This window comes from Heterodontus francisci, chromosome 29 (assembly GCF_036365525.1).
Source record: "Heterodontus francisci isolate sHetFra1 chromosome 29, sHetFra1.hap1, whole genome shotgun sequence".
NCBI classification, from domain to species: domain Eukaryota; kingdom Metazoa; phylum Chordata; class Chondrichthyes; order Heterodontiformes; family Heterodontidae; genus Heterodontus; species Heterodontus francisci.
The window spans coordinates 7,720,655-7,743,394 of NC_090399.1; the positions used below are offsets into that span (position 1 = coordinate 7,720,655).

The 22,740-nt window shown below is 46.9% G+C and overlaps 1 protein-coding gene and 1 pseudogene across 1 annotated transcript in view; one reads left to right on the forward strand and one right to left on the reverse strand.

The window, feature by feature from the left end:
- Positions 1 to 15,035, reverse strand: part of LOC137346096 (butyrophilin subfamily 3 member A1-like) — a 146,803-nt pseudogene extending 131,768 nt beyond the window's left edge.
- The window catches only part of LOC137345677 (butyrophilin subfamily 3 member A2-like), a 43,464-nt gene continuing 29,930 nt past the window's right edge, over positions 9,207 to 22,740 (forward strand). The window contains exons 1-5 of the mRNA XM_068008941.1: positions 9,207 to 9,388; positions 12,525 to 12,870; positions 13,509 to 13,512; positions 21,658 to 21,708; positions 21,854 to 21,973. Coding sequence (XP_067865042.1) covers positions 9,207 to 9,388; positions 12,525 to 12,870; positions 13,509 to 13,512; positions 21,658 to 21,708; positions 21,854 to 21,973 — 703 coding nt within the window. The remainder of the gene's footprint in view (positions 9,389 to 12,524; positions 12,871 to 13,508; positions 13,513 to 21,657; positions 21,709 to 21,853; positions 21,974 to 22,740) is intronic.

A 22,740-nucleotide genomic window follows, 5' to 3' on the forward strand; every position in this document is an offset into this window, starting at 1 on the left:
GACACGGACATTGAAGATGGTCTTTGCAACACTGTTCACATCCTGAGGATGTTGTAATGAACTTTTGTAAAACACTGGCTCAGCCTCAACAACAGCTGATATTTGATAGAGCATCTTTCATAGAATGAAAGCCAACCCCCTGCCCTTGCTACCAAACCCCCTACAACCCCTCCTCGCGCAACCCCTCCCACCATCACTGGGGGCGGCATAGTGGCGCAGTGGTTAGCACCGCAGCCTCACAGCTCCAGTGACCCGGGTTCAGTTCTGGGTACTGCCTGTGTGGAGTTTGTAAGTTCTCCCTGTGACCACGTGGGTTTCCGCCGGGTCCTCCGGTTTCCTCCCACAGCCAAAGACTTGCAGGTTAATAGGTAAATTGGCCATTATAAATTGCCACTAATGTATGTAGGTGGTAGGAGTATGGTGGGGATGTGGTAGAGAATATGGGGTTAATGTAGGATTAGTATAAATGGGTGGTTGCTGGTCGGCACAGACTCGGTGGGCCGAAGAGCCTGTTTCAGTGCTGCATCACTAAATAAATAAATAAAACATCCAAAGGCAATTTACAGGAGCATTATAAAACAAAGTATGACACCGAGCCACAGAAGGAGATATTAGGTCAGATGACCAAAAGCATGGTCAATGAGGTAGGTTTTAAGGAGTGTCTCAAAGGAGGAAAGCGAGGTGGAGAGGTGTAGGGAGGATATTCCAGAGCTTGGACCCTTGGCAACTGAAAGCACAGTCCACCAATGGTGGAACAATTAAAACCAGGGTTACACAAAAGGCCAGAATTAGAGGGGCACAGATATCTCGGAGGGTTATGGGACTGGAGGAGATTATAGAGATAGGGAAGGACGAGGCCATGGAGGGATCTGAAAAAAAAGATGAGAATTTTAAAATCAAGATGTTGCTTGACCAGGAGCCAATGTAGCTCAGTGAGCACAGGGGTGTTAGAGGAATGGGATTTGGTGCAAGTTAAGACAGGGGCAGCAGAGTTTTGGATGACCTCAAGTTTACAGAGGGTAGAATGTGGGAGACCAGTCAGGAATAGTCAAGTCTAGAGGTAACAAAGGCATGAATGAGGGTTGCAGCAGCAGTTTAGCTGAGATGGGGCGAAGTCAGGCATTGATTTGGAGGTGGAAATAGGCAGTCTTAATGATGAGACAAAAGGAGATCGGAAGCTCATCTCCAAGTTATTTTTTATTCATTCATGGGATGTGGGCATCGCTGGCCAGGCAAACATTTATTGCCCATCCCTAATTACCCTTGAGAAGGTGGTGGTGAGCTACCTTCTTGAACCGCTGCAGTCCTTGTGGGGTAGGTACACCCACAGTGCTGTTAGGAAGCGAGTTCCAGGATTTTGACTCAGGACAGTGAAGGAACGGCGATATAGTTCCAAGTCAAGATGCTGTGTGACTTGGCGGGGAACTTGCAGGTGGTGGTGTTCCCATGCATTTGCTGCCCTTGTCCTTCTAGATGGTAGAGGTTGCAGGTTTGGAAGGTTCTGTCCAAGGAGTCTTGGTGCGTTGCTGCAGTGCATCTTGTAGATGGTACACACTGCTGCCAATGTGCATCGGTGGTGGAGGGAGTGAATGTTTGTAGATGGGGTGCCAATGAAGTGGGCTGCTTTGTCCTGAATGGTGTCGAGCTTCTTGAGTGTTATTGGAGCAGCACCCATCCAGGCAAGTGGAGAGTATTCCATCACACTCCTGACTTGTGCCTTGTAGATGGTGGACAGGTTTTAGGGAGTCAGGAGGTGAGTTACTCGCCGCAGGATTCCTAGCCTCTGACCTGTTCTTGGAGCCATGGTATTTATATGGTTACTCCAGTTCAGTTTCTGCTCAATGGTAGCCCCTAGGATGTTGATAGTGGGGGATTCAGCAATGGTAATGCCATTGAATGTCAAGGTGAGATGGTTAGATTCTCTCTTGTTGGAGATGGTCATTGCCTGGCACTTGTGTGGCACGAATGTTACTTGCCACTTATCAACCCAAGCCTGAATATTGGCCAGGTCTTGCTGTATTTCTACATGGACTGCTTCAGTATCTGAGGAGTCACGAATGGTGCTGAACATTGTGCAATCATCAGCGAACATTCCCACTTCTGACCTTATGACTGAAGGAAGGTCATTGATGAAGCAGCTGAAAACGGTTGGGCCTAGGACACTACCCTGAGGAACTCCTGCAGTGATGTCCTGCAGCTCAGATGATTGACCTCCTTTGCGCTAGGTATGACGCCAACCAGCGGAGGGTATTCCCCCTGATTCCCATTGACCTCAGATTTGCTAGGGCTCCTTGATGCCATACTCAGTCAAATGCTGCCTTAATGTCGAGGGCAGTCATTCTCACCTCACCTCTTCAGTTCAGCTCTTGTGTCCATGTTTGAACCAAGGCTGTAATGAGGTCAGGAGCTGAGTGGCCCTGGCAGAATCCAAACTGAGCGTCACTGAGCAGGTTATTGCTACGCAAGTGCCGCTTGATGGCACTGTCGATGACACCTTCCATCACTTTACTGATGATTGAGAGTAGGCTGATGGGGCGGTAATTGGCCAGGTTGGACTTGTCCTGGGCAATTTTCAACATTGCAGGGTAGATGCCAGTGTTGTAGCGGTACTGGACCAGCTTGGCTAGGGGCTCGGCAAGTTCTGGAGCACAGGTCTTCAGTACTATTGCCGGAATATTGTCAGGGCCCATAGCCTTTGCAGTATTCAGTGCCTTCAGTCGTTTCTTGATATCATGTGGAGTGAATCGAATTGGCTGAAGTCTGGCATCTGTGATTCGAGGGACTTCAGGAGGAGGCTGAGATGGATCATCAACTCAGCACTTTTTTTTTTAGAGAGATACAGCACTGAAACAGGCCCTTCAGCCCACCGAGTCTGTGCCGACCAAGAACCACCCATCTTTACTAACCCTACAGTAATCCCATATTCCCTACCACCTACCTACACTTGGGGCAATTTATAATAACCAATTTACCTATCACCTGCAAGTCTTTGGCGGTGGGAGGAAACCGGAGCACCCGGCGGAAACCCATGCAGACACAGGGAGAACTTGCAAACTCCGCACGGGCAGTACCCAGAATTGAACCCGGGTCCCTGGAGCTGTGAGGCTGCGGTGCTAACTACTGCGCCGCCCACTGTTCAGCCACTGGCTGTAGATTGTTGCAAATGCTTCAGCTTTAACTTTTGCACTGATGTGCTGGGCTCCCCCATCATTGAGAATGGGGATAATTGTGGAGCCACCTCCTCCAGTTAGTTGTTTAATTGTAAACCACCATTCACGGCTGGATGTGGCAGGACTGCAGAGCTTAGATCTGATCCGTTGGTTATGGGATCGCTTAGCTCTGTCTCTCGCATGCTGCTTACAACAGTCCTGTGTTGTAGCTTCACCAGGTTGACACCTTATTTTGAGATCTGCCTGGTGCTGCTCCTGGCATGCCCTCCTGCATGCTTCATTGCAGCGGGGCTAGTCTCCTGGCTTGACGGTAATGGTAGAGTGGGGGAGATGCCAGACCATGAGGTTACAGATTGTGGTTGAGTACAATTCTGCTGCTGTTGATGGTCCACAGCGCCTCATGGATGCCCAGTTTTGCATTGTTCGTTCTGTTCGAAATCGATCCCATTTAGCACAGTGATAGTGCCACACAACACGAAGGAGGGTATCCTCAATGTGAAGGCGGGACTTCGTCTCCACAACGACTGTGCAGTGGCCATCCCTTCCAATACTATCATGAACAGATGCATCTGCGGCAGGCAGATTGGTGAGGATGAGGTCAAGTATGTTTTCCCCTCTTGGTTCCCTCACCACCTGCCGCAGACCCAGTCTAGCAGATATATCCTTTAGGACTCGGCCAGCTCGGTCAGTAGTGGTGCTACCAAGCCACTCTTGGTGATGGACATTGAAATCCCCTACCCAGAGTACATTCTGTGCCCTTGCCACCCTCAGTGCTTCCTCCAAGTGTTGTTTAACATGGAGGGGTACTGACTGATCACCTGAGGGAGGCAGTAGGTGGTAATCAGCAGGAGGTTTCTTTGTCCATAGAATAGAATAGAATAGAACATTACAGCGCAGTACAGGCCCTTCAGCCCTCAATGTTGCGCCGACCTGTGAAACCGTCTGACCTACACTATTCCATTTTCATCCATATGTCCATCCAATGACCACTTAAATGCCCTTAAAGTTGGCGAGTCTACTACTGTCCATGCGTGACCTGATGCCATGAGACTTCATGGGGTCCAGAGTCGATGTTGAGGACTCCCAGGGCAACTCCCCCCCTACTGTATACCACTGTGCCGCCACCTCTATTGGGTCTGTCCTGCTGGTGGGATAGGACATACCCGGGGATGGTGATGGCAGAGTCTGGGACATTGTCTGTAAGGTATGATTCCGTGAGTATGACTATTTATTTAGAGATACAGCACTGAAACAGGCCCTTCGGCCCGCCGAGTCTGTGCCGACCATCAACCACCCATTTATACTAATCCTACACTAATCCCATATTTTTACCACATCCCCACCTTCCCTATATTTCCCTACCACTTACCTACACTAAGGGCAATTTATAATGGCCAATTTACCTGTGAACCTGCAAGTCTTTGGCTGTGGGAGGAAACCGGAGCACCCAGCGAAAACCCATGCGGTCACAAGGAGAACATGCAAACTCCGCACAGGCAGTACCTGGAATTGAACCCGGGTCGCTGGAGGTGTGAGGCTGCGGTGCTAACCACTGCGCCACTGTGCTGGCCACTATGTCAGGCTGTTGCTTGACTAGTCTTTGGGACAGCTCTCCCAACTTTGGCACAAGCCCCCAGATGTTAGTAAGGAGGACTTTGCAGGGTCGACAGGGCTGGATTTGCCATTGTCATTTCCGGTGCCTAGGTCGATGCCGGGTGGTCCGTCTGGTTTCATTCCTTTATATTGACTTTGTAGCGATTAGATACAACTGAGCGGCTTGCTAGGCCATTTCAGAGGGCATGTAAGAGTCAACCACATTGCTGTGGGTCTGGAGTCACATGTAGGCCGGACCAGGTAAGGACAGAAGATTTCCTTCCCTAAAGGACATTAGTCAAATGCAACATGAAGTTGCGAACAGACTGGCTTAATCTCAGACTGTTGCCAGGGAGAGGAATGGAGTCAGTAGTTGGGGAACAGAGTTTGGAGCAGGGATTGAAATTAATGGCTTCAGTCTTCTCAATATTTAATTGGAGGCAATTTCAGCTCATCCAGTACTGCATGTTGGATAAGCAGTCTGATAATTTAGCAACAGTAGAGGAACTGAGAGAACAAAGAACAAAGAAAATTACAGCACAGGAACAGGCCCTTCGGCCCTCCAAGCCTACGCCGATCCAGATCCTCTATCTAAACATGACGCCTATTTTCTAAGGGTCTGTATCTCTTTACTTCCTGCCCATTCATGTATCTGTCTAGATACATCTTAAAAGACGCTATCGTGCCCGCGTCTACCACCTCCTCTGGCAACGCGTTCCAGGCACCCACCACCCTCTGTGTAAAGAAATTTGCACGCATATCCCCCCTAAACTTTTCCCCTCTCACTTTGAACTCGTGACCCCTAGTAATTGAATCCCCCACTCTGGGAAAAAGCTTCTTGCTATCCACCCTGTCTATACCTCTCATGATTTTGTACACCTCAATCAGGTCCCCCCTCAACCTCCGTCTTTCTAATGAAAATAATCCTAATCTACTAAACCTCTCTTCATAGCTAGCGCCCTCCATACCAGGCAACATCCTGGTGAACCTCCTCTGCACCCTCTCCAAAGCATCTACATCCTTTTGGTAATGTGGCGACCAGAACTGCACGCAGTATTCCAAATGTGGCCGAACCAAAGTCTTATACAACTGTAACATGACCTGCCAACTCTTGTACTCAATACCCCGTCCGATGAAGGAAAGCATGCCGTATGCCTTCTTGACCACTCTATTGACCTGCATTGCCACCTTCAGGGAACAATGGACCTGAATACCCAAATCTCTCTGTACATCAATTTGCCCCAGGACTTTTCCATTTACTGTATACTTCACTCTTGAATTGGATCTTCCAAAATGCATCACCTCGCATTTGCCCTGATTGAACTCCATCTGCCATTTCTCTGCCCAACTCTCCAGTCTATCTATATTCTGCTGTATTCTCTGACAGTCCCCTTCACTATCTGCTACTCCACCAATCTTAGTGTCGTCTGCAAACTTGCTAATCAGACCACCTATACTTTCCTCCAAATCATTTATGTATATCACAAACAACAGTGGTCCCAGCACAGATCCCTGTGGAACACCACTGGTCACACGTCTCCATTTTGAGAAACTCCCTTCCACTGCTAGTGGTGTGAGGTAGAGCTGAGTGTCATCAGCATCCATGTGAAAATCAGATGATGTTGATCAAGGACAGCATGTAGATTAGGAATAGGAGGCAGCCATGATAGATCCTTGGGAGACACCAGAGATAATGATGGGAGAGCAGGAAGAGAAGCCATTGTAAGTGATTCCCTGGCTATGATTTGATAGATAAGAAGGGAACCATGTGGGAAAAGTCCCAACCAGCTGGATGACAGTGGAGAAGGTTTGGAGGAGGATGGTGTGGTCAACCATGTCAAAGGCTACAGACAGGTCGAGAAGGATGAAGAGGGAAAGTTTACCTTTGTCACAGTCACATAGGATGTCATTTGTGACCTTGATAAGAGTTGTTTCAGTACTGTGGCAGGGGCAGAAACCTGATTGGAGGGATTCAAACGTGGAGTTCTGGAAAAGATGGGAATGGATTTGGGAGGTGACAACATGTTCAAGGACTTTGGAGATAAAAGGGAAAACTCAGCTGGAGTATTGTGTCCAGTTCAGGCCACCACACTTCAGGAAGGAAGTGAATGTATTGGAGAGGGTGCAGTAAAGATTTACCAGAATGGTTCCAGGGATGAGGCACTTCATTGTGAAAAATGTAATTCTCTGTTTACTGACCAGGAGCTTGTATCTCATAGTGAATTGTTATATTTTGCTTTCACAAGTTAGTCACCAGACCATGAATCATTCTACTTACTGGAGCAGGCCATTATCAACTTTGCAAACCAAGTTAAATTTATGTGTTGTTCAAAAATTATACTCTAGCCCTTTAAAGTCATTGGTGTGTACAGGAATGGGAAAATGATACCCAATCCAGTGAGCCACAAATTATGAAAAATAAAATGTTCCGCAAAATCACCTCTGCTGCTAAAATACATTCAACTCTGTCCAGAGGGATTTCAGTTTTTTTTTTTTAGAGATACAGCAATGAAACAGGCCATTCGGCCCACCAAGTCTGTGCCGACCATCAACCACCCACTTATACTAATCCGACACTAATCCCATATTCCTACCACATCCCCACCTGTCGCTATATTTTCCCGACCACCGACAATACTAGGGGCAATTTCTAATGGCCAATTTACCGATCAACCTGCAAGTCTTTGGCATGTGGGAGGAAACCGGAGCACCCGGAGGAAACCCACGCAGACACAGGGAGAACTTGCAAACTCCACACAGGCAGTACCCAGAATTGAACCCGGGTCGCTGGAGCTGTGAGGCTGCGGTGCTAACCACTGCGCCACTGTGCCGAGTTATCGAGGAGGAGGAGCCAACATTTAATGGGGTTTCGGGAGGAGCTGCCGATATTTGGTGATATTCTAGGGATATATATATGCATATATATTTGGATGATATTCTACATCCCAGAGTGTTGAAAGAGGTTGCTGTGGAGATGCATTGGCTACTCCAGTTCAGTTTCTGGTCTATAGATTCTGGAGAATCCTGCAGATTGGAAGGTTGCAAATGTCACCCCACTATTTAAGAAGGGAGGGAGAGAGAAACAGAGAGCTAACAGACCTGTTAGCCTTCCATCAGTCATTGGGAAAATGCTAGAAACTATTCTAAAGGATGTGATAAATGGACACTTGGATAATAATGATCTGATTGGGCAGAGTCAACATGGATTTATGAATGGGAAATCATGTTTGATGAACCTGTTGGAGTTTTTTGAAGGTGTTACTTACAGAATTGATAAAGGGGAGTCGGTGGACGTGGTATACTTGAATTTTCAATCGGACTTTGATAAAGTCCCCCACAGGAGGTTGATTATCAAAATTAAAGCACATCGGATAGGAGGTAATATAGCGGCATGGATGAACAGGTATAAAACAGAGAGTAGGAATAAAGGGGTCATTCTCGCGTTGGCAGGCTGTGACTAGTGGGGTACAGCAGGGATCAGTACTTGGGCCCCAGCTGTTCACAATATATATCAATGGACGTGGGGACCAAATGTAGTCTTTCCAAGTTCGCGGATGACATAAAACGAGGGCAGAATGTGTATTGTGAGGAAGATGCAAAGCGGCTTCAAGGGAACTTGGAAAGATTTAATGAGTGAGCAAGAATGTGGCAGATGGAATATAATGTGGAAAAATGTGAGGTTATCCACTTTGGTAGGAGAAACAGTTGTGCAGAGTTTTTCTTCAATGGTAAGAGATTAATAAGTGTATATAAAAATACAAAGGGACCTGGGTGTCCTGGTCAATAGGTCACTGAAAGCTAACATGCAGGTGCAGCAAGCAATTAAGAAGGCTGATGGTATGTTAGCATTCATCGCAAGAGGATGTGAGTACAGCAGTAAAGTCTTGCCTCAATTATATAGAACCTTGGTTAGACTGTACCTGGAGAACTGTGTGTAGTTTTGGTCCCTTTGCTTTAGGAAGGATATTATTGCCATTGAAGGAGTGCAATGAAGGTTCACCAGACTTGTTCCCGGGATGGTGCGACTGTCCGATGAAGAGAGATTGGGGAAACTGGGCCTGTATTCTCAGGAGTTTCAAAGAATGAGAGGTGATCTCACTGAAAGCTAAAAAATACTTAAAAGGGATGGACAGGGTCGATGCAGCTAAGATGTTTCTCCTTGTTGCGGAGTCTCGAACCAGGGGATACAAGTTCAAAATAAGGGGGAAGCCACTTAGAACAGAAATGAGGAGAAATTTCTTTACTCAGAGGATTGTGAATCTTTGGAATTCTCTGCCCCAGAGGGCTGTGGAAGCTCAGTCATTGAGTATGTTTAAAGCAGTGATTGACAGATTTCTAAATACAAATGACATAAGGGGATAGGAAGATAGTGTGGGAAAAAGGCATTGAAGTGGATGATCAGCCATGACTGTATTGAATGATGGAGCAAGTTCGATGGGCTGAATGGCCTACTCCTGCTCCTATGTTCCTAAATGCTGTCAAATGAAGAAGCACGAGCTCTGGGTTTCGGAGCTTGAGCTTGAGCTGCAGCTCACTTCATTGCCGTGCTTCCACAAGGCTGAGGGCGACATGGATAGTGTTTTTCTGGAGGTGGTCACCCAACAGTTAAAGAGCATGCAGGCAGAGTGGGAATGGGAATGGGAATACTTTGTGACTGTCTTCACAGCAGAAGACACAAGTTGCATACCAGAAATAGAGGATAACCTAGGGGCTAAAAAGAGTGAGGAAACTAATATCAGCAGAGAAAAAGTGTTGATGAAATTTAAGGGACTAAAATCTGCCAAATCCCTGGGACCTGAGGGCCGATATCCTAGGGTTCTAAAAAAGATAGCTGCTGAGATAGTGGATGCGCCAGCTATGATTTTCCAAAATTCCTTCGATTTGGGAATGCTCCCATCAGATTAGAAATTGGCAAATGTAACACCACTTTTCAAAAAAGGGGGAGAGAGAAAACAGGAAACTACAGGCCAGTTAGCCTGACATCAGTCAATGGGAAAATGCTGGAATCTACTATGAAGGAAATCTTAACAATACACTTAGAAAAGCACAGTATGATTAGAACAAGTCAACATGGTTTTACTAAAGGGGAATCCTGTTTAACAAATTTAATAGAGTTTTTTGAGGATGTAGCGAGGAGAGTAGATAAAGGGGAACCAGTAGATGTAGTATACCTTGATTTCCAAAAGGCATTCAATAAGGTGCCACACAAAAGGTTAATAGGAAAGATAATGGCTCATGGTGTTGGGGGTAATATATTGAGCATGGATAGAGGATTGGTTAACAGACAGGAAGTAGGGAGTGGGAATAAACAAGGCATTTTCAAGTTGGCATCTGTGACTAGTGGAGTGCTGCAAGTATCAGTGCTGGGGCTTCAGCTATTTATAATCTATATTAATGACTTAGATGAAGAGACAGAGAGTAATGTATCTAAGTTTGCTGAAGATACAAAACTAGGTGGAAAGGTAAGCTGTGGGAAGGACACAGAGAGGCTGTCAAGAGATATAGGTTAAGTGATGGGCAACAAGATGGCAGATGGAGTATAATGTGGGGAAGTGTGAAGTTGTTCACTTTGGTCATAAGAATAGAAAAGCAGAATATTTTTTGAAAGGTGTGAAACCTATCACTGTTGATGTTCAGAGAGACTTGGAATGCAGCAAGTTAGCATTCAAGTACAGCAAGCAATTTGGAAGGAAAATGCATGTTGGCCTTTATTGTAAGTGGATTGGATTACAGGAATAAAGAAGTACAGGGCTCTGGTGAGACCACACCTAGAATACTGTGTGCAGTTTTGGTCCCCATATTTAATGAAAGATATACTTGTATTGGACACGGTGCAGCGAAGGTTCACTAAATTGGTCCCTGGGATGAGAGGGTTGTCCTATGATGAGAGACTGAGTAAATTGGGCCTGTATTCTCTGCAGTTTAGAAGAATGAGAAGTGAACTCATTGAAACTTACAAGTTTCTGAAGGGTTTTGATAGGTTAGAAGATGAGAGATTGTTTCTGCTGGTCAGGGAAATCCAGAGCACAAGGCACAATCTCAGGATAAGGCACTGATCATTTCGGACTGAGATGAGGAGAAATTACTTCACTCAAAGGGTTGTGAATCTTTGGAATTCTCCACCCCAGAGGATTGTGGATGCTCCATCATTGAATACATTTAAGGCTGGGATAGATGTATATTGGTCTCTTAAGGAATTAAGGGATATGGGGAGTGGGCGAGAAAGTGGAATTGAAGCCCAAGAGCAGCCATGATCATATTGAATGGTGGAGCAGGCTCAATGGACCATATGGTCTACTGCCACTGTGAGTGACCACCAGACAGACGTGGAGGACCAGGTAGGAAGGGCAAGAGCCCCCAAATGCATCTCGCTTTCGAACTAATATTCAGTTCTGCATATTGGAGAGGACAATGTTTCCTCTCGGGACTGCAACGAGAGCCAAGATAACAGCACAATGAGTGGAGTGGCTCAGCTATACAGGGGGTAGGGGGGGAAGAGGAAGGGTAGTAGAGGCAGAAACCCTTATGGCATTTAAAAAAATACTTGGATATGCACTTGATGTGCCATAACCTACAGGCCTATGTTCCAAGAGCTGGAAAGTGGGATTAGGCTGGATAGCTCTTAGAAAGGCACTAATTAATCAAGGATAGTCAGCATGGATTTGTTAAGGGAAGCTCGTGTCTGAATAATATGTTTGAATTTTTTGAGGAAGTATCAAGGAGGATTGATGAGGGTACTGCAGTTGATGTGGTCTACATGGACTTTAGCAAGGCTTTTGACAAGAACAAAGAACAAAGAAAATTACAGCACAGTAACAGGCCCTTCGGCCCTCCAAGCCTACGCCGATCCAAATCCTCTATCTAAACCTGTCACCTATTTTCTAAGGGTCTGTATCTCTTTACTTCCTGCCCATTCATGTATCTGTCTAGATACATCTTAAAAGACGCTATCGTGTCCGCGTCTACCACCTCCGCTGGTAATGCGTTCCATGCACCCACCACCCTCTGCGTAAAGAACTTTCCACGCATATCCCCCCTAAACTTTTCCCCTTTCACTTTGAACTCGTGTCCCCTTGTAATTGAATCCCCCACTCTGGGAAAAAGCTTCTTGCTATCCACCCTGTCTATACCTCTCATGATTTTGTACACCTCAATCAGGTCCCCCCTCAACCTCCGTCTTTCTAATGAAAATAATCCTAATCCACTCAACCTCTCTTCATAGCTAGCGCCCTCCATACCAGGCAACATCCTGGTGAACCTCCTCTGCACCCTCTCCAAAGCATCCACATCCTTTTGGTAATGTGGCGACCAGAACTGCACGCAGTCTTCCAAATGTGGCCGAACCAAAGTCCTACACAACTGTAACATGACCTGCCAACTCTTGTACTCAATACCCCGTCCGATGATGGAAAGCATGCCGTATGCCTTCTTGACCATTCTATTGACCTGCGTTGCCACCTTCAGGGAACAATGGACTTGAACACCCAAATCTCTCTGTACATCAATTTTCCCCAGGACTTTTCCATTTACTGTATAGTTCACTCTTGAATTGGATCTTCCAAAATGCATCACCTCGCATTTGCCCTGATTGAACTCCATCTGCCATTTCTCTGCCCAACTCTCCAGTCTATCTCAGGTTCCACATGGCAGAATTTTTTTTTTAAAAGCCCATGGGATCCAGGGAAATGTAGCAAGCTGGATACAAAATTGACTCAGTGGCCGAAAACAAATGGTAATTGATGGGTGTTTTCTGACTGGAAGGCTGTTTCCAGTGGGATTCCGCAGGGCTCCGTTTTGGGTCCTCTGCTTTTTGGGGTATATTAACAATTTGGATGTAAATGTAAGGGGCATGATCAAGACGTTTGCAAACAACACAAAAATTGGCCGTGTTGTTGATAGTGAGGAGGATAACTGCAGACTGCAGGTAGGTATCAATGAAATGGTCAGGTGGGCGGAAATGTGGCAAATGGAATTCAACCTGAAGAAATGCGAGGTGATGCATTTGGGGAGGTCAAACAAGGCAAAGGAATGCACAATAAATGAGAGGATACTTAGAGGTGAAGAGGAAGTGAGGGACCTTGGACTGAATGTCCACAGATCCCTGAAGGTAGCAGGACAGGTTGATAAGGTGGTTAAGAAGGTATATGGAATCCTTTCCTTTATTAGCCGAGGTATAGAATATAAGAGCAGGGAGGTTATGCTGGAACTGTATAACTCACTGGTTAGGCCACAGCTTGAGTACTGTCTGCAGTTCTGGTCACCTCATTACGGAAAGGATGTAATCGCACTAGAGAGAGTACAGAGGAGATTTACAAGGATGTTGCCAGGACTGGAAAAATGCAGGAAAGATTGGATAGGCTGGGGTTGTTCTCCTTGGAATAGAGGAGGTTGAGGGGAGATTTGACTGAGTTGCATAAAATTGTGAGGGGCCTGGAGAGTGGATGGGAAAGGCCTATTTACCTTAGCAGAAAGGTCAGTGAGGAGGGAGCATAGATTTAAAGTGATTGGTGGAAGGATTAAAGGGGAGATGAAGAAAAAATTCACTGAGGGTGGTAGGGGTCTTGACTCGCTGGCTGAAAGGGTGATAGAGGCAGAAACCCTCAACTCATTTAAAAGGTGCCTTGATGTGCACCTGAAGTGCTGTAACCTACAGGGCTACAGACCAAATGCTGGAAAGTGGGATTAGGCTGGGTGGCTTGTTCTTTCGGCCTCTTTCTATGCTGTAAATCTTCTATGTTTCTGTAGAACGGTAAAAGCAAAGCAGATATGGCTTCAGTGGTTTGAGAGTCTGATGGGGACAACAAAAGCAGTTTGACACCAAGGATACAGATCACCCACCAATAGTTTTCTGAAAAGGGTTCACATCCTCATCCCAGTAAATATTGACACACACATCCCACATTGCCAACATCTACAGCCAGAGGAAAAATGTCAGCTATAGTTAATGTCTGATGATAAAGTTAACATTAACGGCAGAGAGCTGCAGACAGCCGCGTAGAAAGACAAAGCATTATGCTTTCCTTCGGAAATCTCAGCCACTTTGTCTGATCTCTGATAATAGTTTTTCTGTTGATAAAGTACCCTGCATGCTTGTGGGATTTTAAGATCTTGCATGCTGATTGGAACCCTAAAAATCCAAATTAAACATTGAATACAGACAAAATAAAACTAAAAGAGAGAATGATATGTAATGGGAAGCAGAACTAAACTTTTCAAAACCTCCTCATGATCAATTCTTCACTTCATCAACCCTGAGCCATCAAACAAACTCACTGTTCTGCAAACTTCATGTTGGGCCTCCAAACTGGGTTTTTATTCACAAACTTTATTTGTTATTTATTTGCCCTTTTAGCCTCACAAAGATTCCCAATAGGTTGATTTTTTCCCCCAAAGGTTCCTACAATATTTGTCATTGTGTTCAGGCACTATTCAGGATCTAAATCCCCTTTTCAGTTCTGATGAAGATTACACACCTCAAAATGTAAATCTCTTTCTACTCTGGATGTCGATTGATCTGTTGCGCGTTTCCCAACTTTTTCTGCTTTTGTTTCAGATTTCCACTCTTTGTAGAATTGTGTTTTTATTAATATCGGCTGAGTTTTTGTATCAATGTCATAGTAGATCTACTCGGATTACACTTCAGAGATTTAAATTATAGTCTTCATGACCACTCCTTAAAGAAACTGAAACAAAAGTAACAAATTGTATTCAGTGTAGTGTCGATTAAAGAATATTTAACATGAAGTTCCTGCATTAAAGGGTTGATTTAAGAAAGGAGAGGCCGCAATGATCTCTCAGGTTAATGATTTAATTTTAAATCTAAACCCCAGCGGGTGAGGTTTTATTTAATGGCCGTTACAAGACTATGTTCCTCTTTTTTACTTCTGTCTCTCTTCCTGGTCTCTGTGTTTGACTCTGACAGTTTCATGTCTAAAATGTTCTCTCCCTCCCGTTCCCTTATCCTGATAGGACCCAGTTCCAGACACTGTTCCTGTGATTAGAGACATTTAGAAAGTTTTCACTGTTTCACTGGACAATCTCCAGCAGCTCCCAGTTCAACTCCTTGTATTTGATCAGAACCTTTCACCATTAATAAAAACAGTCCAATCTCACTGGGAATAAAACCTACCCTGAAAATAAAGAATATTTCACACTCACCTCTTACTTTCAGACAATCTGATTGAAGATTTTCCGCCTTTTCTCCATTGATCTGTGAGGAGCTGGCCTGTTCACAACAACAACTCCCTGAAAACTTTCACTTTCACTTTTCATTGTCGAACAAGGGAACTTGACTGGATGTTTTTTCGACCGCAATTGTTGACAACGCCGTCGGTAGATGGCGCTGTTTTGGCACATGCGCAAATACAGCATGTGCCACGAAAACGTCACAGCTTGCGACTGTCGCAGCTGCCAGGACTAAAGATGGCGCTGCTCAAAGAATCACAGAGATGGGGGGGAGGGAGAGGGAGGGAGGGAGAGAGGGGGGGAGGGGGAGAGGGAGAGGGGGGGGAGGGGGAGAGGGAGAGGGGGGGAGGGGGAGAGGGGGGGAGGGGGAGGGGGAGAGGGGGAGAGGGGGGGGAGGGGGAGAGGGAGAGGGGGGGAGGGGGAGAGGGAGAAGGGGGTGGGTGGTGAGCAGCTGAACGGAAGAGGAGTGCCTTTTTCTGTGCATGCACCATAAACACAACAGCAAAAGACTTACCGGCCAGTCCCTGGACCCGGTGACACCAAGGTCTTCGCACACTCGCTCCCCGCGGCTCTCTACGGCCTCTCGCTTCCGGCCCTCTCCATTCAGCCATTCCCTCCAGCTGCGGATGCCCAATCCAGTTGCTTTCTCCCCTACCCAGTTGCTTTCTCTACTTCTCCACAGTACTTCAGGCATTGCAACTGTCTGGTTCCTGCATTTTGCATGCTCCCTCTCCCCACCCCCCCACCCTCTTCACCCACCCCTCCCTCCCCCTCTTCACCCACCCCTCCATCCCCCTCTTCACCCACCCATCCCTCTACCCCACTACCTCCACCCCTCCACCATAGTTGAATATCTGAAGTGCAGTTGCAAAGTCGGGGAAATAGCATGCAAAACAAAACCTCAACAATTCTGGGTTTAATTATTGAAAAGTTTTATTAAGTTCATTAAGTATCCGAGGAACTGCTGTGCATGGATACATGAGTGTTGTGTCCAGCATTCCCGTGAGACAGACAGGCCGAGTCTCTGCTATGCACAGCTAAAGAGATTGTTCCTGGAGAGCCTTGTGGTGAATGAACGCTTGGCTCTCTATTCCACTACTGTATTGTCCATGTGAAGAAGGCAAAGTCACAAGAGTCTGAGCTCAGTCTATTCTTGGTGAATGTTCCCCAAGCGCATCCCAATGTGCATTCCCAATTCATCCATAAATGCAATGTTCCTTTCCACATCGTGATGAGCTCCGCAGCATGATCCAGTTGCCTTCGTTGCTTGAATGCTGACCGTAAGTCTCGAGGATTGTTTTCTCGACGGCATGTTTTACATGAAAAGAAGAAAAGCAAATCAAAGTCAGAGCTTGCCTCCCTCCATCCACTGAAATTACCGTTGCGCACACCTTTTTAAGTTCTGCAGTGAAGGCACCAATTGATAACGTCGCCAATGAAGCACTTATTACCTACCTCAGATGCAGGAATCATCACATCCTTGCGTCATCTCCTGCACTGCCTCCTTTGCTGGAATGCCGTCCTTAAGTGTCAAGGATTGTTTTCTCAAGGGCACATTTTACATGAAAGGAAATAATGAAAGAGCATCAGTGTCAGAGCTTCCCTCCCTCCAATGAAATTACTGTTGTGCATGCTTTATGCTCTGCAGTATCGGCCAATGAATCACTTAGTACCCACCTCAGCTGTAGGAGTCAGGATGATGTTACTGCCCCTATCTCGTGATGGTTCAATGCTGCTCTCAGGGAAAACATGAATGATGTGAGGGTGCTGGAAAAAGAAGCACATTTCTTTTGGACTATGAACATAAAGCAGGCCATTTAGCCCAGCTGTTCCCTGCTAGTGGTTATGCTACTCGTGCGTCTTCCCATCCATTCCCATTTAATCCTACCTACCACTATCAGCATCACCTTCCATTTCTTTCACTCTTATCTACCTTTGCCATAAAGCAACACTGAGGATGGAGAATGGTGTGGCTGCACTTCCACCTCACCAGTTGTGTACGCAGCAAGAGCATTCACATTTGTGCTACCACTGGACACGGCATGCTTGTTTCTTTTAGTGCTCAGTCTCTTCTTGCTGAATGTTCCCCAAGTGCTTGACCCCTTTGGACGCCTTCTCTGCTTGACAGGCAGCAGCTGGCAACTGCGGAGTCTCACAAGGCTCTGCATGGTTGTTTCAAGGGCAGATGGGGAAACATGTGGCTGTGTGTCCACGTGCACTGCTCGGATGGGTGCAGGAACAGGTGGCTGTGTGTCCATGTGCACTGCTCGGATGGGTGCAGGAACAGGTGGCTGTGTGTCCATGTGCACTGCTTGGATGGGTGCAGGAACAGGTGGCTGTGTGTCCATGTGCACTGCTCGGATGGGTGCTGGAACAGCTGGCTGTGTGTCCATGTGCACTGCTTGGATGGGTGCAGGAACAGGTGAACAGCAAGGAGAGGGTACCACAGGTGGGGGAAGTGGAGCTTTGAACAGGCAGGCGTATGTATGGTCCATCAGATCATTAGGCCGGGGGTGAAAGGCTCAGGATCCATGGATTGTGGCACGCGACTGATGTCCAGCGCATGGCCACCTCCATCCAAAGGTGCTTCCGGGCAATTGTTGGGCAAATTAATTGGCTCCATCTCATCAGCCAGTCCTTGTGTTTATGGCGCATGCACAGAAAAAGGCACCCCTCTTCCACTCCGCTGCTCCCCCCTTCCCCCCTCCCTTCCCCCACTCCCTCCCTTACTCCTTCACCCCCCTCCCTCCCCTCCCTCCCTTCCTCCCCTCCCTCCCATCCTTCCCTTCCTCCCCCCCTCCCCTCCCTCCCTTCCTCCCCACCTCCCCTCCCTCCCTTCCTCCCCTCCCTCACTTCCCTCCCTCCCTCCCTCACTTCCCCCCTCCCTCCCCTCCCTTCCTCCCCTCCCTTCCTCCCTCCCTCCCCTCCCTTCCTACCCTCCCTTCCACCCTCCCTCCCCTCCCTTCCTCCCCTCCCTTCCTCCCCTCCCTTCCTCCCTTCCCTTCTTCCCTCCTTTCCCCCCTCCTTTCCCTTCTTCACTCCTTTCCCCCCTCCTTTCCCTCCTTCCCCCCCTCCTTTCCCTCCTTCCCTCCCTTGAAATGTTTTCAGACCAACTTAACAACAGGGACTGGAGCACATGCGGTGCCCCAGACAATGTAAATATTTTCAGAGCAACTTACCTTGGAACAATCTCCTCTGTCTAATAAAAATGAAGCAAATGTCCAAAATGACTAAATAATTGAGATAAAATGCCCGACGAAACCTCTCCTCCTTCCATTTTCAAAAACTCGCGCCAAAGCTTTCGGAAGATTGACGCACATGCGCACATGGTCTCCGGCCATCTGCACATGCTCTGCGGTCCGGCTTGCCAGGACCAGTTTGCGCATGCGCAGAGGCCAACCTGGCGTGTTCCCCGAGGAAGATGACGTTACGCGATGACGTCATCTGCGCATGCGCAAACTGGTCCTGGCAGGCCGGACCGCAGCGCATGCGCAGAGGGCCTGAGACCGTGTGCGCATGTGCGCACCGCGGCGCATCCTGATGACGTAGCGTTGTCATCAATCACTTTGATTTTTTTTATTCGTTCATGTGATGTGGGCGTCACTGGCTAGGCCAGTATTTGTGGCCCATCCCTAATTGCCCTTGAGAAGGTGGTGGTGAGCTGTCTTCTTGAACTGCTGCAGTCCTTGGAGTGTAGGTACACCCACAGTGGTGTTAGGAAGGGAGTTCCAGGATTTTGACCCAATGACAGTAAAGGAAGGGAATAGTTCCAAGTCAGGATGATATGTAGCTTGGAGGGGAACTTGCAGATGGTGGTATTCCCCTGCATCTGCTGCCCTTGTCCTTCTAGGTGGTAGAGGTCGCGGGTTTGGAAGGTGCTGTCAAAGAAGCCTTGGTGCGTTGCTGCAGTGCATCTTGTAGATGGTACACACTGTTGCCACAGTGCGTCGGTGGTGGAGGGAGTGAAATTTGAGGGTGGTAGATGGGGTGCCAATCAAGTGGGCTGATTTGTCCTGGATGGTGTCAAGCATCTTGAGTGTTGTTGCAGCTGCACTTATCCAGGCAAGTGGAGAGTATTCCATCACACTCCTGACTTATGTCTTGTCGATGGTGGACAGGCATTCAGGAGACAGGAAGTGAGTTACTCGCTGCAGAATTCCGAGCTTCTGACCTGCTCTTGTAGTCACAATATTTGTGGCTGGTCCAGTTCAGTTTCTGATCAATGGTAACCCCCAGGATGTTGATAGTGGGGGATTCTGCGATGGTAATGACATTGAACATCAAGGGGAGATGGTTAGATTCTCTCTTAGAGTCATAGAGTCAAAGAGCGAGACAGCACAGAATCAGGCCCTTCGGCCCATTGTGTCTGTGCTGGCCATCAAGCACCTAACTATTCTAATCCCATTTGCCAGCACTTGGCCCATAGCCTTGTATGCTATGACATTTCAAATGCTCAGCTAAATACCTCTTACATGTTGTGAAGGTTCTTGCCTCGATCACCTCTTCAGGCAATGCGTTCCAGATTCCAACCACCCTCTGGGTGAAAACATTTTTCCTCAAATCCCCTCTAAACCTCCTGCCCCTTACCTTAAATCTACGCCCCCTGGTTATTGACCCCTCCACTAAGGGAAAAAGTCTCTTCCTATCTAATGTATCTATGCCCCTCATAATTTTGTATCCATCAATCATGTCCCCCCTTCAGCTTTCTCTGCTCTAAGGAAAACAATCCAAGCCTTTTCAGTCTCTCATCATAGCTGAAATGTTCCAGCCCAGGCAACATCCTGTTGAATCTCCACTGCACCCTCTCCAGTGCAATCACATCCTTCCTATAGTGCGGTGCCCAGAACTGTACACAGTACTCCAGCTGTGGCCTAACCAGCGTTTTATACAGCTCCATCATAATCTCCCTGATCTTATATTCTATGCCTAGGCTAATAAATGCAAGTATCCCATATGGCTTCCTAACCACCTTATCTACCTGTGCTGCTGCCGTCAGTGATCTATGGACAAGTACACCAAGGTCCCTATGACCTTCAGTACTTCCTAGGGTCCTACCATCCATTGTATATTCCCTTGTCGTGTTAGTCCTCCCAAAATGCATCTCCTCCACTTCTCAGGATTAAATTCTATTTGCCACTGCTCCGCCCATCTTACCAGCCCATCTATATCGTCCTGTAATCTAAGGCTTTCCTCCTCACTATTTACGACACCACCAATTTTCGTGTCATTTGCGAACTTACTTATCATACCTCCTATATTCATGTCTAAATCATTAATGTACGCTACAAACAGCAAGTGTCCCAGCACAGATCCCTGTGGTACACCACTGGTCACAGGCTTCCACTCACAAAAACAACCCTCACCCATTACCCTCTGCCTCCTGCCACTAAGCCAATTTTGGATCCAATTTTCCAAATTGCCCTGGATTCATGGGCTCTTACCTTCTGAACCAATCTCCCATGTGGGACCTTATCAAAAGCCTTACTGAAGTCCATGTAGACTACATCAACTGCTTTACCCTCATCTACACATCTCGTCACCTCCTCAAAAAATTCAATCAAGTTAGTTAGACATGATCTTCCCCTGACAAAGCCATGCTGACTATCCTTGATTAATCCCTGCCTCTCCAAGTGGAGATTAATCCTGTCCCTGAGAACTTTTTCCAATAGTTTCCCAACTACTGATGTTAGACTCATCGGCCTGTAATTACCCGGTCTATCCCTGCTACCCTTCTTGAATAATGGTACAACATTCGCTGTCCTCCAGTCCTCTGGCACCTCTCCTGTGGCCAGAAAGGATCTGAAAATTTGTGTCAGAGCCCCTGCTATCTCCTCCCTTGCCTCACATAACAGCCTGGGATACATCTCATCTTGGCCTGGAGATTTATCCACTTTTAAGCCCACGAAAACATCTAATACTTCCTCCCTTTCAATGCTAATATGTTCAAGTATATCGCAATCCCGCTCCCTGATTGGTACACCTACATCATCCTTCTCCATAATGAACACAGATAAAAAGTAATCACTTAAAACCTCACCTATGCCCTCCGGCTCCACACACAGATTGCCACTTTGGTCCCTAATGGGCCCTACTCTTTCCCTGGTTATCCTCTTGCCCTAAATATACTTATAAAATGCCTCAGGATTTTCCTTTATCTTGGCCGCCAATGATCATGTCCCCTCTTCACTCTCCTAATTACTTTTTTAAGTACCCCCCTACACTTTCTATAATCCTCTAGGGCCTCCGCTGTTTTCAGCACTCTGATCTGCCATACACCTTTATTTTCCTGATCCAATACTCTGTCTCCCTTGACATCCAGGGTTCCCTGGACTTGTTGGTCCGACCCTTCACCCTAATGGGTACATGTTGGCTCTGAACCCTCACTATTTCCTCTTTGAATGACTCCCATTGGTCTGATGTCGACTTTCCTACAAGTAGCTGCTCACAGTCCACTCTGGCCAGGTCCTGTTTTATCATATTGAAACTGGCATTCCCCCAATTCAGTACCTTTATTTCCAGCCCGTCTTTGTCCTTTTCCGTAACTACCTTAAATCTTACAGAGTTATGGTCACTCTCCCCAAAATGATCCCCCACTGACACTTCTACCACTTGTTCAGCTTTGTTCCCTTGGATTAGGTCCATTACTGCCCCTTCTCTTGTAGGACTTTCTCCGTACTGGCTCAAAAAGCTCTCCTGTATGCATTTTGAGAATTCCGCCTCCTTAAGCCTTTTGCCATAAGACTATCCCAGTTGATGTTAGGTAAGTTTAAATCCCCTACTATTATTACCCTATTATTTTTACACCTCTCTGAGAGTTGCCTACATATGGGCTCCTCGATCTCTCCCTGACTGTTTGGAGCTTTAGTACACACCCAGCCAAGTGATTGCCTCCTTTTTGTTTTTAGGTTCTACCCATATGGCCTCATTTGAGGAACCTTCTAAGATATCATCCATCTTTGCTGCAGTAATTGACTCCTTGGTCAACAGTGGAATGCCACCTCCTCTTTTATCCCCTCGCTTGTCACGTCTGAAGATTCTATACCCTGGAATATTGAGCTGCCAGTTCTGCCCCTCCCTCAATCATGTCTCTGTGATAGCAATAATATCATAATCCCATGTGCTAATCAATAACCTCAATTAGTCATATTAGTAAGACTCCTTGCATTAAAATAGATGCAATCCAGCCTTGCATTTTTCACTTGTGCCTTAACAGGTCTATATTTGCTCTGCCTTCCAGACTGACTCAGTTTCTCTTCTATATTTGACTGTGCATCACCCCCGACTGTACCTCCACTCTGTATCCCATTCCCCTGCCAAATTAGTTTTAAATCTCCCCCCTCAACAGCACTAGCAAACCTCCCAGCAAGGAATTTGGTCCCATTCCAGTTCAGGTGCAACCAGTCCAATTTGTAGGGGTCCCACCTTTGCCAGAAACAGACCCAGTGATCCAGGAAACTAAAGCCCTCCCTCCTGCACCATCTCCTCAGCCACACATTCATCTGCTCGATCCTCCTATTCCTATGCTCACTCGCATGTGGTACTGGGAGTAATCCAGAGATTACAACCTTTGAGGTCCTGCTTTTTAATCTGCTACCTAGCTCCCGAAATTTATGTTTCAGGACCTCATCCCTCTTTCTACCTATGTCTTTGGTACCAATGTGTACCACAACCTCTGACTGCGCATGCTCCCCCTTCAGAATGCCCTCTTGTTTGAAATGGTCATTGCCTGGCACTTGTGTGGCACGAATGTTACTTGCCACTTTTCAGTCCAAGTCTGGATGTTGTCCAGATC